Raw genomic sequence first — 13095 nt, forward strand, 5'->3', positions numbered from 1 at the left:
TTTCCCAGTCTGCACTGCTCCTACAGGGGTTGTTACCCAGCTTTCCTAGTCTGCACTGCTCCTACAGAGGTAGTCACCCAGCTTTCCTAGTCTGCACTGCTCCTACAGAGGTAGTCACCCAGCTTTCCTAGTCTGCACTGCTCCTACAGAGGTAGTCACCCAGCTTTCCTAGTCTGCACTGCTCCTACAGAGGTAGTCACCCAGCTTTCCTAGTCTGCACTGCTCCTACAGAGGTAGTCACCCAGCTTTCCCAGTCTGCACTGCTCCTACAGAGGTAGTCACGCAGCTTTCCCAGTTTGCACTGCTCCTACAGAGGTAGTCACCCAGCTTTCCTAGTTTCCACCGCTCCTACAGAGGTAGTCACCCAGCTTTCCTAGTCTGCACTGCTCTTCCATGGGTTGTCACTCAGCTTTCCTAGTCTGCACTGCTCCTACAGAGGTAGTCACCCAGCTTTCCTAGTCTGCACTGCTCCTACAGGGGTTGTCACCCAGCTTTCCTAGTCTGCACTGCTCCTACAGGGGTTGTCACCCAGCTTTCCTAGTCTGCACTGCTCCTACAGAGGTTGTCACCCAGCTTTCCTAGTCTGCACTGTTCCTACAGCTGTAGTGTGTACATGGGTGTATACATGTAAATACTCGTCTTGTAGTGTGTACAATACAGGATGTGTACATATACGTATACAGCTATGTACACACTACAGGACTTGTATGTAGAGGTAAAAAAGCTATGTACTGCATAACTGTATCACGTCCTGTAGTGGCTGTATACCTGTATATACATGTTCTGTAGTGGATGTATACCTGTATATACACTCCTGTAGTGTGAGCATAGCTGTATACCTGTGTATATATTCATCCAGGTTTCTGCTGAGACCCCCTAATAATAACAAATAATAATAATGGCTATAGACTAAATAGCACGGCCTTGTGTTGATGCTCAGTAAGTTCCTCTTTGGCATGGCTAAGTGGATGTGGCTTGTTAAAAGGGGCGTGTCATAATTATCGTTACCGTTATGTTAGTTGTTTGGGGGGGCTGGGGGTGGTAGATGTGTGAATGGCGGGGGGGGGGGTGGGGGTGGAGGAGGCTGAAGGAACTTTATGTTACATTAAGGGAATGGGGGGGGGGCGCCGAAAAAAGGTTTTGCACAGGGCGCCATTTACCCTAAGGCCGGCCCTGGTGCAGTCCCCATAGTAGAGACCCTTCCCCTCTGTGCAGTCCCCATAGAAGAGGCCCTCCCTCTCTGTGCAGCCTCTTATCATAGTTGTCTAGTTCAAAATAATTACCATATTTTCCGGCGTATAAGACGACCTTCAACTTTTTCAGTTAAAATATAGAGTTTCGCTGTATAAGACTACCCCTCTTCCAACGCACACCAAATAAAAAACATTAATAAAAAACTTCAGACATCAGCAAAATCTGAGAGGCAGAGAAGGAGATACAGTAATACTGGTAGGATACAAGGGCGGCCAGACGGGTGGTAGCGGTGTGTTTCATATGGTCACCTCATATGGCGGGGATGTGGCCGTTCTTGAGCTCTCCCCACCGTATGCAGTGACTGTAGATTCTCTCTGGTTGTGAAGTTTTTCACCACTCACCCTATCAGATGACACCCGGCGTATAAGACAACCCCTGACTTTTGGGATTTTCCTGGGTTAAAAAGTCGTCATATATACGCAGAAAAATACAGTATATTGCTCCAATTCCAACACAGCAGTAACAGATAGCAATAGAGAATTGGTAAGCCGGGTGTAGAGGGGCAGTCAGTGGTGTGCGCCTTTCTATATCCTTCTTATCTAGACCCTGTTATATCCCTTTGCTTGAGTGGTGAGATTGTCCTGAAAAAGAACGCCCCCCTGCTGGTACCTGCCCCTACCTCCCTACGTGTTTCACCAGCTCTAGTGATGGTTTCCTAATACCTGCAGGAATCCCAGCAATCTAATCCTTACAGTGTGATGGGGAAAAGAACGGCCATAAGTCATCAGAATTTTTATAGATGTTGTTTATTGTGGGTGACACATGGCTGATGAGGAGGCTGGGTCCATGGCCGGCATGGCCCATTACCCACAGCATAGGAATGATCTCCTCCTCTTTTGGGGATTTTTCTCCTTGATTTTAATTTTTTTCCCCCGTCTCCTGTCCAGCCAGAGGCAGACCTGCCGGGTTTTCTCCGCTTGTTCTTTTCTTATCTGGCTTCTTGTTAATGGTTTTTGCCTGTAGTATCTGAAGAAGGATCGTAAGCTTCTAAACCTCCTCTTCCTCTTAATTTCCTGGGTTTTTTCAAACAATGTCATGGCCATCGGTGCAGGCTTTTTTGGCTTTGGTTTTAAATCCGCCATGTGTCTAATGATGGACGTCACATCTATGTGGATTGGCCAATGGCTGGTGGTCTCAGCCTCCTCAGTGGGGGCTTCATCTCCACCATCCATGGCCGCCTCCGGGGTCACATCCACCTCTGGCACATCTGCAATGTAAAGAAGACATCAGAATCATCCAGTGTTATGAGCCTCTACCTGCTGCTCCATAGACAGAATACAGGCCGCCATAGACAACACCCAGTATGTATTTGTTATAGTAAGTATTACCTGATGTATCGACCAGGACTTCTCTCAGTTCCTCCTCTTCTGCCATTGGGCGACGCCGGCGTCTGATCCAATATATAGCGCTGTGAGAGAAAGCAAAGTCCTTAGATAAACGTCTATAGATGAGACAATTCATTTACCTGTTCAGCAGAAACTTACCAGAAGATGATGGTGGCAATAGCCAGGACCGCCGCGACGCCAAGAGCGATAATAACTCCGCCTGGTGATAACACAGACAGGTATAATTATTATTAGTATTATTATTATTATTATATGCTATGCTATTATATATATATATATATATATACATATACATATATACATACATACACACACTTTATTGTGGAGGTGACTACTCACTATTATGGCCGCCGTCCTGGGGGGTCGCTCTCCCTGAGGTCACTGTCCAGGAAGGAAAATACAGACATTAAATACAGAAGTGTAATTTCCCTGTAGAGAAGTAACTTCCCCCAGTATGCCGCCATTACCTGATGTCTCAGTCATCTCTGATGCAAAGCTTGGAGCTAATAGCAATAATGGTGCGAGCAGCACACGCTGAGCCTCCATCCTCTACTGCTGCAGATTCAGGAGTGAGGCCGGTGCAGCCCGGACACACAGAGCACTGCACACAGCATTGTGATGTCATAGGACACTGCACATTCCATTGTGATGTCATAGGACACTGCACATTCCATTGTGATGTCATCACTCATCAGAGCTGGACTGTGAGGCTGTGTCAGTGATGATGTCACATAGTGTGAGGGAGGAGATGGTTTCCCAGCTACACAGCAGGAGGACGGATTGTTCTTCATCTCATAGTAATAAACCGTCCACAATGTTACTAACACGTCTACATAACAAACAATCTGTGGTTGTATATACTGAGGGATGCCATACAGAGCTGTATACAGAGGGATGGAAATCGTTTTTAAATCAACTGGTGTTAGAAAGTGCCAATCCTCCAGTCTTCCAGGACTTATCAGCTTCTGTATGCCCTGCAGGAAGTTGTGTATTCTTTCCAGTGTGACACAGTGCTCTCTGCTGCCACCTCTGTCCATATCAGGAACTGTCTAGAGCAGGAGCAAATCCCTATAGAAAACCTCTCCTGCTCTGCAGACAGACTTAGGTTGTACAAGTAGTTGCTGTCCCGTTACCGTAGGACGTGATGAATATCTCTGTAGTGAGTTATATGCAGCTGGGAGGATTGAATGACTGCATTTCTTATGTCTGGATGTTATGGTGATATATTATATTCTGATGTAAAATAGTGGGGTTCCCTCCTCTGGGGGGGGGGGGGGGTCACCATTCTGGAAACACTGGGTGATAGCTATAGAAAGGGAAGAAAAGCAGGACAGAGCCAAATAGTCCTGCACAGCCCTGGTCACAGGACCCCCCCCCAATCATCCCAAATGGTGGAACCCCCAACTATGACACTGACATATACTAATCTGTACCACTAGGCGCAGTGTGTGTGTGACTATAACTTCATTGCTCTTGTTCTTGTTACCTCCTAATATCCCTTTAGCCCCATAATCTGACAGGCGGATGGAAGGGGAGAACATAACAACCAAGCAAGCTTCCCTCTCCCCGTGCCGGCGATGTGCTGTCTGACAGGCTTCGGGACCCTTGTCGGAAGGCAATTTACCCCAAGTTCAGATGATGTCACAACATTGGGGTTGGTGTAGAGGGGGTTAATGTCCGTCCTGCTTGATAGACAGCTTGCTCAGCCAATCAGTCACTGAAATGATCCTTGGGGCCCACCAACAAAGAACAAGAGAGACACGACATGCTGACCCGATCCTTTTCCGGATTCATCTGTATCTGTGACAATTCTCAGAACACCCTACATTTATAAGGCTCCCAGGTTATGCTGGGAGTTGTAGTATCTGAAAGGAAAATCTTTTTATAAATCACTGTGTGCAGAGTCTCCTGGTGGCTGCAATCTGTGGGCGACAACCATCAGCCCTGAAGGTCCAGCAATACATCTGTCTACACTGTACTACAACTCCCAGCATATCCAGCAGACTGTCACTACATGCTGGGAGTTGTAGTGCCTGCAGCTGTTGTAGTTGGGTCCTAGGTGCATTATACACTGGAGGCGTTGTGGGAGATCAAAATATATAGATCTGTGGGGGCTCAGAACATTACTAATAGGGAATAAAACAGAAGCATCTACCCCTACCATATTCCCACCATACCGTCACACTGTAACCAAATCCAGAAAACCAAGAACAAGATTACCAATAATACCTGTATATGAGAAAAAAATGTTATTACCTCCCCCTGACCACCAACTATATTACCACATAGTGACTAAGGGGTCATACACACATCTGTAGAATTATGTTCGTACACAGCCGGACTTCTGTGGTCTGGACCTGGGAGCTCCCAGCATCAGGATTAATTATGATGTCGGGATCTTCTAGGCAGTTTAACAGTTCCCTCTAGTGTACCAACCGCGGGGCTGTGTCAGTACACTAGCGCAAACCATACACAGTACCATTTAGACACCAGGGGGGACATTTGCCCCTTCTCCCTGGTGTACGCCTACTGTACGCCCCGCTCGCCTGATGGGCGGGCTAGGGAAGCTTGAGGGGGCATGAAAAGGCGGGGAGGAAGCCCGCAGGCGTAAATCATGATTTTGCACACCGGGCACAGGTTTGGGCGCCCGACCGTCCGGATTCACTAAGATTGCAGTAGCTCACTTTTCGCTTTCTGCTCCATCTGGCACTTCCATCATGAAGACTTTTCCGACCACAACTTGCCTGCAGGGGGGGCAGCTGGGAATGACTGGGGAAGGGAGGCAGCTGGGGGTACCTGGGGCATGGGAGGCAGCTTGAGGTAAAGGGGGCAGATGGAGGTGACAAGGGACAGCTGGGGGTTACTGGGGGATAGCTGGAGATGACTGGGGCTGCTGGGGGGGCAGCTTGAGGTGACAGGGGGACAGCTGGGGGTTACTGGGGCTGCTGGGGGGGGACAGCTGGGGGTCACAGGGGGACAGCTGGGGGTGACAGGGGGACAGCTGGAGATGACTGTGGGTGACTGGGGCGGGGGGGGCAGCTGGGAGTGACTGGGGGACAGATGGGAGGGACAGGGGGACAGCTGGGGGTGACTGGTGCTGCTGGGGGGGACAGCTTGGGGTGACAGGGGGATCAGCTGGGGGTGACAGGGGCTGCTGGGGGGGCAGCTTGGGGTGACAGGGGGGACAGCTTGGGGTGACAGGGGGACAGCTGGGGGTCACTGGGGCTGCTGGGGGTGACAGGGGTTGCTGGGAGGGAAAGCTGGGGGTGACAGGGGGACAGCTGGGGGTGACGGGGCTGCTGGGGGTGACTGGGGCTGCTGGGGGGGGACAGCTGGGGTGACTGGGGCTGCTGGGGGGGACAGCTGGGGATGACTGGAACTGCTGGGGGGGACAGCTGGGGTGACTGGGGCTGCTGGGGGGGACAGCTGGGGATGACTGGGGCTGCTGGGGGGGCAGCTGGGGTGACTGGGGCTGCTGGGGGGGACAGCTGGGGATGACTGGGGCTGCTGGGGGGGACAGCTGAGGATGACTGGGGCTGCTGGGGGGGACAGCTGGGGATGACTGGGGCTGCTGGGGGGACAGCTGAGGATGACTGGGGCTGCTGGGGGGGACAGCTGGGGATGACTGGGGCTGCTGGGGGGGACAGCTGGGGTGACTGGGGCTGCTGGGGGGACAGCTGGGGATGACTGGGGCTGCTTGGGGGGGACAGCTGGGGGTGACGGGCTGCTGGGGGGGCAGCTGGGGTCGACTGTGGCTGCTGGGGGGGACAGCTGGGGATGACTGGTGCTGCTGGGGGGGACAGGGGGACAGCTGGGGGTGACTGGAGCTGCTGGGGGTGACAGCTGGGGATGACTGGGGCTGCTTGGGGGGGGGGGGGGCAGGGGGACAGCTGGGGCTGACTTGGACAGGGTCAGGCACATACATCTCCCAGCTCATCAGCCCCTGGTCTCTGGAGGGGGAGGAGGGCGCACAGGCCGCAGGGACCTCCTGGCTGGTGGATGGCGCTGCTCTGAGGCATGCGTACGTGTGGCCGTTCTGGTATAGTTTCATTCTGCTCTGCTGTTCCTGAGGGCAACTCTTGGTTACTGACGTTGTCATCTGACTGAGTAAATGAAGGCCCAGTCAGATAAAGGATGGATAGGGTGGCAGCAATGTATCATTGTAGGGGAGCCCTGCCACCCGACAGACAGTGTGCCGCACAGGTGGGGGGCTGGGGCCTACCGGAGGATCCTCTAGTCCTCCGGTGGCCCGGTCCAACACTGTCTGGAGTAGAGGTCCTGAACCTGCATTCTGAAAGGGGTTGTATCCAAAGGGACAGCTCCTCTATCATGTCCAAAAGATGTTGCTGTACCTCCTCCCTTTCATGACTGATTGACTTACAGGGCTCAATGCTAGATGGTAAGCGGAGAGGGGTGGGGGAGGGAGGAGGCGTGCATGCTGCAGCTCAGCCTAACTTTTATGACTATTTTTTTTTTTAAATAATTTATTTAAATGTTTTTCACAGAAGAAGAAATAACAAAACCTTGCACAAGAGAGGTCAAGCACAATCCGCCTCCTGCAGAGCAAATAAATGTACAACCAGATGGAACAAATGTTGCAGGCTTGATCAGAGTACAGTATCACGGCGGTAATCATTGTCAGTTATATTGTATTGCATACAACCAGGATCACCTCGGAGCAGAGGTACCCGACCCCCCAGAAACAAGACATGACAGACAACCCATACAACCAAGCACATACATCCAGACAGCGCCACTCCTCCCGCCTCCCCCAACCAAAGTGCCAGCACGAGGTCTACGCATCCGTTGTGACATCAAGCATAAGCCAGTGAATCCAAATTTTTTAAAATTTTTGGGGGCATTTGCGATGTTCATAGAGGGCTTCGTACAACGGGACATATTTATTAACTAATTGTTTCCAGTGAGCCAAGGAGGGGGTATCAGTACACTTCCACTCCATAGCTATAACCTTTTTTGCACAGAACAGGAGAAATCTGATGAATACCCTGTAATGTTTATTCCGTGTGAGTCCATTGATAAGACCTAGCAGGCACATAGAGGGGGTGCAAACAAAAGGGAAGTCAAAATGATCGGAGAGGAATTGTAAGACAGAACGCCAAAAGGATTGGATTTTGGGGCACGACCACACAGCATGCATGAAGGTACCGACATCAGACATACATTTGAAACAGGTATCTGAGGGGGACACTCCCATTTTTCTGAGCCTCTCTGGAGTGTAGTATGTACGCATCAGAAAGCGAAACTGGATCAACCGGTCTCTAGCACTAACTACCGTAGGATAGTAGGTATGCACCACCTCTTTCCACTGCTGATCGCCCAGGGAAGGGATATCTACCACCCATCTCTCATACGCCTTCTGGAAAGGGGACGAGTCCTCTGGACTAAGCATTAAATAACTAAGCGTCAGGACCTTATCCAGATCAGGAGATCCCAGGAGCTTCTCCGCCTGTGTGAATCCCAAGGGAACCGTAAGGCTGCCAAATTGAGTGCGAATAGCATGTCGCAGCTGCAAATAGTGAAAGAAAGCTGAGCGTGGGATCCCATACAACCCACACAGGTCAGAGAACGAGCGGAACACATTATCAGGGGAAAAAACGTGAGACAAATATCGAACCCCATGCTTCCCCCAGAGGGCTGCGCCCTGCAAACCCATGAGTTCCGGGAGATGGGGATTAAGCCACAGGGGGGTACGGGGAGAAAGGGATGAAGAAGGCAGCTGCTTGTGTACCACCTTCCACACCTTTTGTATCGTAGATATGGGGGGAAGCCAAGGGGAAGAGGGTGTGTACCTATAGAGAGTGTTTGTCAGGCCCTCGTAGGACCCAACCAGCGCCCTGGCCAACGCCACCGCTGCATTACTAAGGTCCAGATCCAGCCACCAATTAGCATACACCAATTGAGAAGCTAAGAAATAGTGGTACATATTAGGAGCTGCAAGGCCCCCCTGATGCTTGGGCGCTAGGAGGTGAGAGTATCCAATCCTAGGAGACCTGCCCTGCCAGTAGAAGGATCTCAGGATCTTATCCAGACCTGCAAAGAGCTGCCTGGGAGGGAAGACAGGGGAAGCATGAAAGAGATAGAGGAATTTAGGTAGAAAAATCATTTTGAAGATGTTTATCCTGCCCATCAGAGATAGTGGCAATGGTCCCCATTTTTGCAACCGGAGGTCAGTGGCCGACAGGAGAGGCGTGAGATTCAATGCCATATAACTATCAGTTGAGGCGGTGACCTCCACCCCCAAGTACCGGAACTGACGGGACGCCTGCAATTTATCTGGTAGGGTAATAGGCAAAGGAAGAGAGGATGACAGGGGCATAAGGACCGACTTAGTCCAGTTTACCGTCAAGCCAGAAATTGCACCAAAGTCATGGACAAGTGACATTAGAGCTCCCAGAGAGGGTCCCACATCGGCAAGGTACACTAGGGTGTCATCCGCGTACAGCGATATTTTTTCTACTATTGATCCTCTCTGAAGGCCCCTAACGGAGGTCGAGGTACGGATAGCTGCTGCAAGCGGCTCAATGGCAATGGCGAAAAGTAAGGGCGATAGCGGGCAACCCTGGCGGGTCCCACGCCCAAGAGAGAAGGAGGGGGAGATATCTAAGTTAGTGCGTATTCTAGCCGAGGGCTCCGCATACAACAGCCGGACCCAGGCCCTAAATCTCGGACCAAACCGCATCCTACCGAGCAGAGACCACAGGAAGGGCCACTCAACCGAGTCGAAGGCCTTATGGATGTCAAGACTGAGTACATACCCAGGAACTACGTCCGTTACACTGGCCGTTATGTTCATGAATAAACGAGAAATGTTAATGTCTGTGGCTCTCCTCGGCATGAACCCGGTCTGGTCGGGATGGATTACCGAATGCACTACCCCATTAAGCCGAATCGCCAGTACCTTTGCCAGAATTTTGACATCTATCGTGAGGAGTGAGATAGGTCTATATGAGGAAGGGGACAACGGGTCTTTGCCCGGCTTTAAAAACAGTACTATCAGGGCCTCTCGAAGCGACTGTGGAAGCCGACCCACCTCTAAGGATTCCCCGTACATATTAAGGAGATGCGGAGCCACCGCATCGGCATTATTTTTGTACCAGTCTATAACTAGACCATCCAAACCCGGTGTCTTCCCCAGGGGCATAGATTTAATAGCCTTCACTATCTCCTCAACCGTAAGGGGTGCATCAAGAGCTTCAGATTGTGAGGGAGTAAGAGAGGACAATGGAATCTGGTCTAAGAAGGTCGCATACAATACGGGATCAGGAGGGCAGTGGGGGGAGTAGAGGTCTTGGTAGAAGGCCCGAAAGACAGAATTGATCTGAATAGCGTCGGTCACCGTATCTCCTCGGTCACTGAGGACACCAGGGATAGAGGCAGTGGGGCGCTCAGCCCTTGCCAGATAAGCCAGCAGTTTACCATTTTTATCACCAAACTCAAAAAGAGCCGCTTCCGTAGCAAAAAGCTTTTTTCTTGTGCGCTCCTTTTGCAGGATTAGGAGGTCTCTCTGGGCCCTAGACCATTTCCTCTTAACCTCCTCCTCCCCTGTGCGCGCCACCTCCACCTCCAGGGAGTCGGCGAGAGCCGACAGAGAAGCCTCCTCTCACCTGTGTATATTTTTTTGGGTAGTAACTCCCGTAACGTATGCCCCTCTGATGGTAGCCTTATAAGCATCCCACGTGATGAGTGGATCTGGGAAGTCCGAGTTACGTGTTTCACCAGCTCTAGTGATGGTTTCCTAATACCTGCAGGAATCCCAGCAATCTAATCCATACAGTGTGATGGGGAAAAGAACGGCCATAAGTCATCAGAATTTTTATAGATGTTTATTGTGGGTGACACATGGCTGATGAGGAGGCTGGGTCCATGGCCGGCATGGCCCCTTACCCACAGCATAGGCATGATCTCCTCCTCTTTTTGGGATTTTTCTCCTTGATTTTAATTTTTTTCCCCCGTCTCCTGTCCAGCCAGAGGCAGACCTGCCGGGTTTTCTCTGCTTGTTCTCTTCTTATCTGGCTTCTTGTTAATGGTTTTTGCCTGTAGTATCTGAAGAAGGATCGTAAGCTTCTAAATCTCCTCTTCCTCTTAATTTCTTGGGTTTTTTCAAACAATGTCATGGCCATCGGTGCAGGCTTTTTTGGCTTTGGTTTTAAATCCGCCATGTGTCTAATGATGGACGTCACATCTATGTGGATTGGCCAATGGCTGGTGGTTTCAGCCTCCTCAGTGGGGGCTTCATCTCCACCATCCATGGCCGCTTCCGGGGTCACAACCACCTCTGGCACATCTGCAATGTAAAAGGGAAGACATCAGAATCATCCAGTGTTATGAGCCTCTACCTGCTGCCCCATAGACAGAATACAGGCCGCCATAGACAACACCCAGTATGTATTTGTTATAGTAAGTATTACCTGATGTATCGACCAGGACTTCTCTTAGTTCCTCCTCTTCTGCCATTGGGCGACGCCGGCGTCTGATCCAATATATAGCGCTGTGAGAGAAAGCAAAGTCCTTAGATAAACGTCTATAGATGAGACAATTCATTTACCTGTTCAGCAGAAACTTACCAGAAGATGATGGTGATAATAGCCAGGACCGCCGCGACGCCAAGAGCGATAATAACTCCGCCTGGTGATAACACAGACAGGTATAATTATTATTATACTTATTATTATATGATATATATATATATATATATATATATATATATATATATATATACACATACACACACACTTTATTGTGGAGGTGACTACTCACTGTTCTGGCCGCCGTTCTGGGGGGTCGCTCTCCCTGAGGTCACTGTCCAGGAAGGAAAATACAGACATTAAATACAGAAGTGTAATTTCCGTGTAGAGAAGTAACTTCCCCCAGTATGCCGCCATTACCTGATGTCTCAGTCATCTCTGATGCAAAGCTTGGAGCTAATAGCACTAATGGTGCGAGCAGCACACGCTGAGCCTCCATCCTCTACTGCTGCAGATTCAGGAGTGAGGCCGGTGCAGCCCGGACACACAGAGCACTGCACACAGCATTGTGATGTCATAGGACACTGCACATTCCATTGTGATGTCATAGGACACTGCACATTCCATTGTGATGTCATCACTCATCAGAGCTGGACTGTGAGGCTGTGTCAGTGTTGATGTCACATAGTGTGAGGGAGGAGATGGTTTCCCAGCTACACAGCAGGAGGACGGATTGTTCGTCATCTCATAGTAATAAACCGTCCACAATGTTACTAACACGTCTACATAACAAACTATCTGTGGTTGTATATACTGAGGGACGCTATACACAACTGTATACAGAGGGATGGAAATCATTTTTAAATCAACTGGTGTTAGAAAGTGCCAATCCAGGACTTATCAGCTGCTGTATGCCCTGCAGGAAGTGGTGTATTCTTTCCAGTGTGACACAGCGCTCTCTGCTGCCACCTCTGTCCATATCAGGAACTGTCTAGAGCAGGAGCAAATCCCTATAGAAAACCTCTCCTGCTCTGCAGACAAACTTGGGTTGTACAAGTAGTTGCTGTCACATTTCCGTAGGACGTGATGAATATCTCTGTAGTGAGTTATATGCAGCTGGGAGGATTGAATGACTGCATTTCTTATGTCTTTATGTTATGTTGATATATTATATTCTGATGTAAAATAGTGGGGTTCCCTCCTCTGGGGGGGGGGGGGGTCACTATTCTGGAAACACTGATAGCTATAGAAAGGGAAGAAAAGCAGGACAGAGCCAAATAGTCCTGCACAGCCCCCCATTCATCCCAAATTGTGGAGCCCCCAACTATGGCACATCTGTAGAATTATGTTCGTACACAGCCGGACTTCTGTGATCTGGACCTCGGAGCTCCCAGCATCAGGATTAATTATGATGTCGGGATCTTCTAGGCAGTTTAACAGTTCCCTCTAGTGTACCAACCGCGGGGCTGTGTCAGTACACTAGCGCAAACCATACACGGTACCATTTAGACACCAGGGGGGACATTTGCCCCTTCTCCCTGGTGTACACCTACTGTACGCCCGCTCGCCTGATGGGCGGGCTGGGGGAGCTTGAGGGGGCATGAAAAGGCAGGGAGGAAGCCCGCAGGCGTAAATCATGATTTTGCACACCGGGCACAGGTTTGGGCGCCCGACCGTCCGGATTCACTAAGATTGCAGTAGCTCACTTTTCGCTTTCTGCTCCATCTGGCACTTCCATCATGAAGACTTCTCCAACCACAACTTGCCTGCAGGGGGGGGCAGCTGGGAATGACTGGGGAAGGGAGGCAGCTGGGGATACCTGGGGCATGGGAGGCAGCTTGAGGTGAAGGGGGAAGATGGAGGTGACAAGGGACAGCTGGGGGTGACAGGGGGATAGCTGGAGATGACTGGGGCTGCTGGGGGGGCAGCTTGGGGTGACAGCTGAGAGTTACTGGGGCTGCTGGGGGGACAGCTGGGGGTGACAGGGGGACAGCTGTAGATGACTGTGG

The 13095-nt window shown here is 50.6% G+C and overlaps 2 protein-coding genes across 2 annotated transcripts; both read right to left on the reverse strand.

Moving 5' to 3' along the window:
• Nucleotides 1-2004: 2004 nt before the first annotated feature.
• LOC138789505 (uncharacterized) lies at nucleotides 2005-3153 on the reverse strand. The gene is made up of 5 exons (XM_069968182.1): nucleotides 3068-3153; nucleotides 2940-2981; nucleotides 2739-2799; nucleotides 2583-2662; nucleotides 2005-2461 (listed from the first exon to the last, which is right to left on the reverse strand). Exons 1-5 carry the CDS (start codon nucleotides 3144-3146, stop codon nucleotides 2058-2060), a joined length of 666 nt encoding a protein of 221 aa, XP_069824283.1. The 5' UTR covers nucleotides 3147-3153; the 3' UTR covers nucleotides 2005-2057.
• Nucleotides 3154-10448: 7295 nt separating this feature from the next.
• LOC138789506 (uncharacterized) lies at nucleotides 10449-11707 on the reverse strand. The gene is made up of 5 exons (XM_069968183.1): nucleotides 11507-11707; nucleotides 11379-11420; nucleotides 11186-11246; nucleotides 11030-11109; nucleotides 10449-10905 (listed from the first exon to the last, which is right to left on the reverse strand). The coding sequence occupies exons 1-5, from the start codon at nucleotides 11583-11585 to the stop codon at nucleotides 10502-10504; spliced, it is 666 nt and encodes a 221-aa protein (XP_069824284.1). The 5' UTR covers nucleotides 11586-11707; the 3' UTR covers nucleotides 10449-10501.
• Between the last annotated feature and the right edge of the window lie 1388 nt (nucleotides 11708-13095).

The sequence above is a fragment of the Dendropsophus ebraccatus genome, chromosome 4, assembly GCF_027789765.1.
Source record: "Dendropsophus ebraccatus isolate aDenEbr1 chromosome 4, aDenEbr1.pat, whole genome shotgun sequence".
Lineage (NCBI taxonomy): Eukaryota > Metazoa > Chordata > Amphibia > Anura > Hylidae > Dendropsophus > Dendropsophus ebraccatus.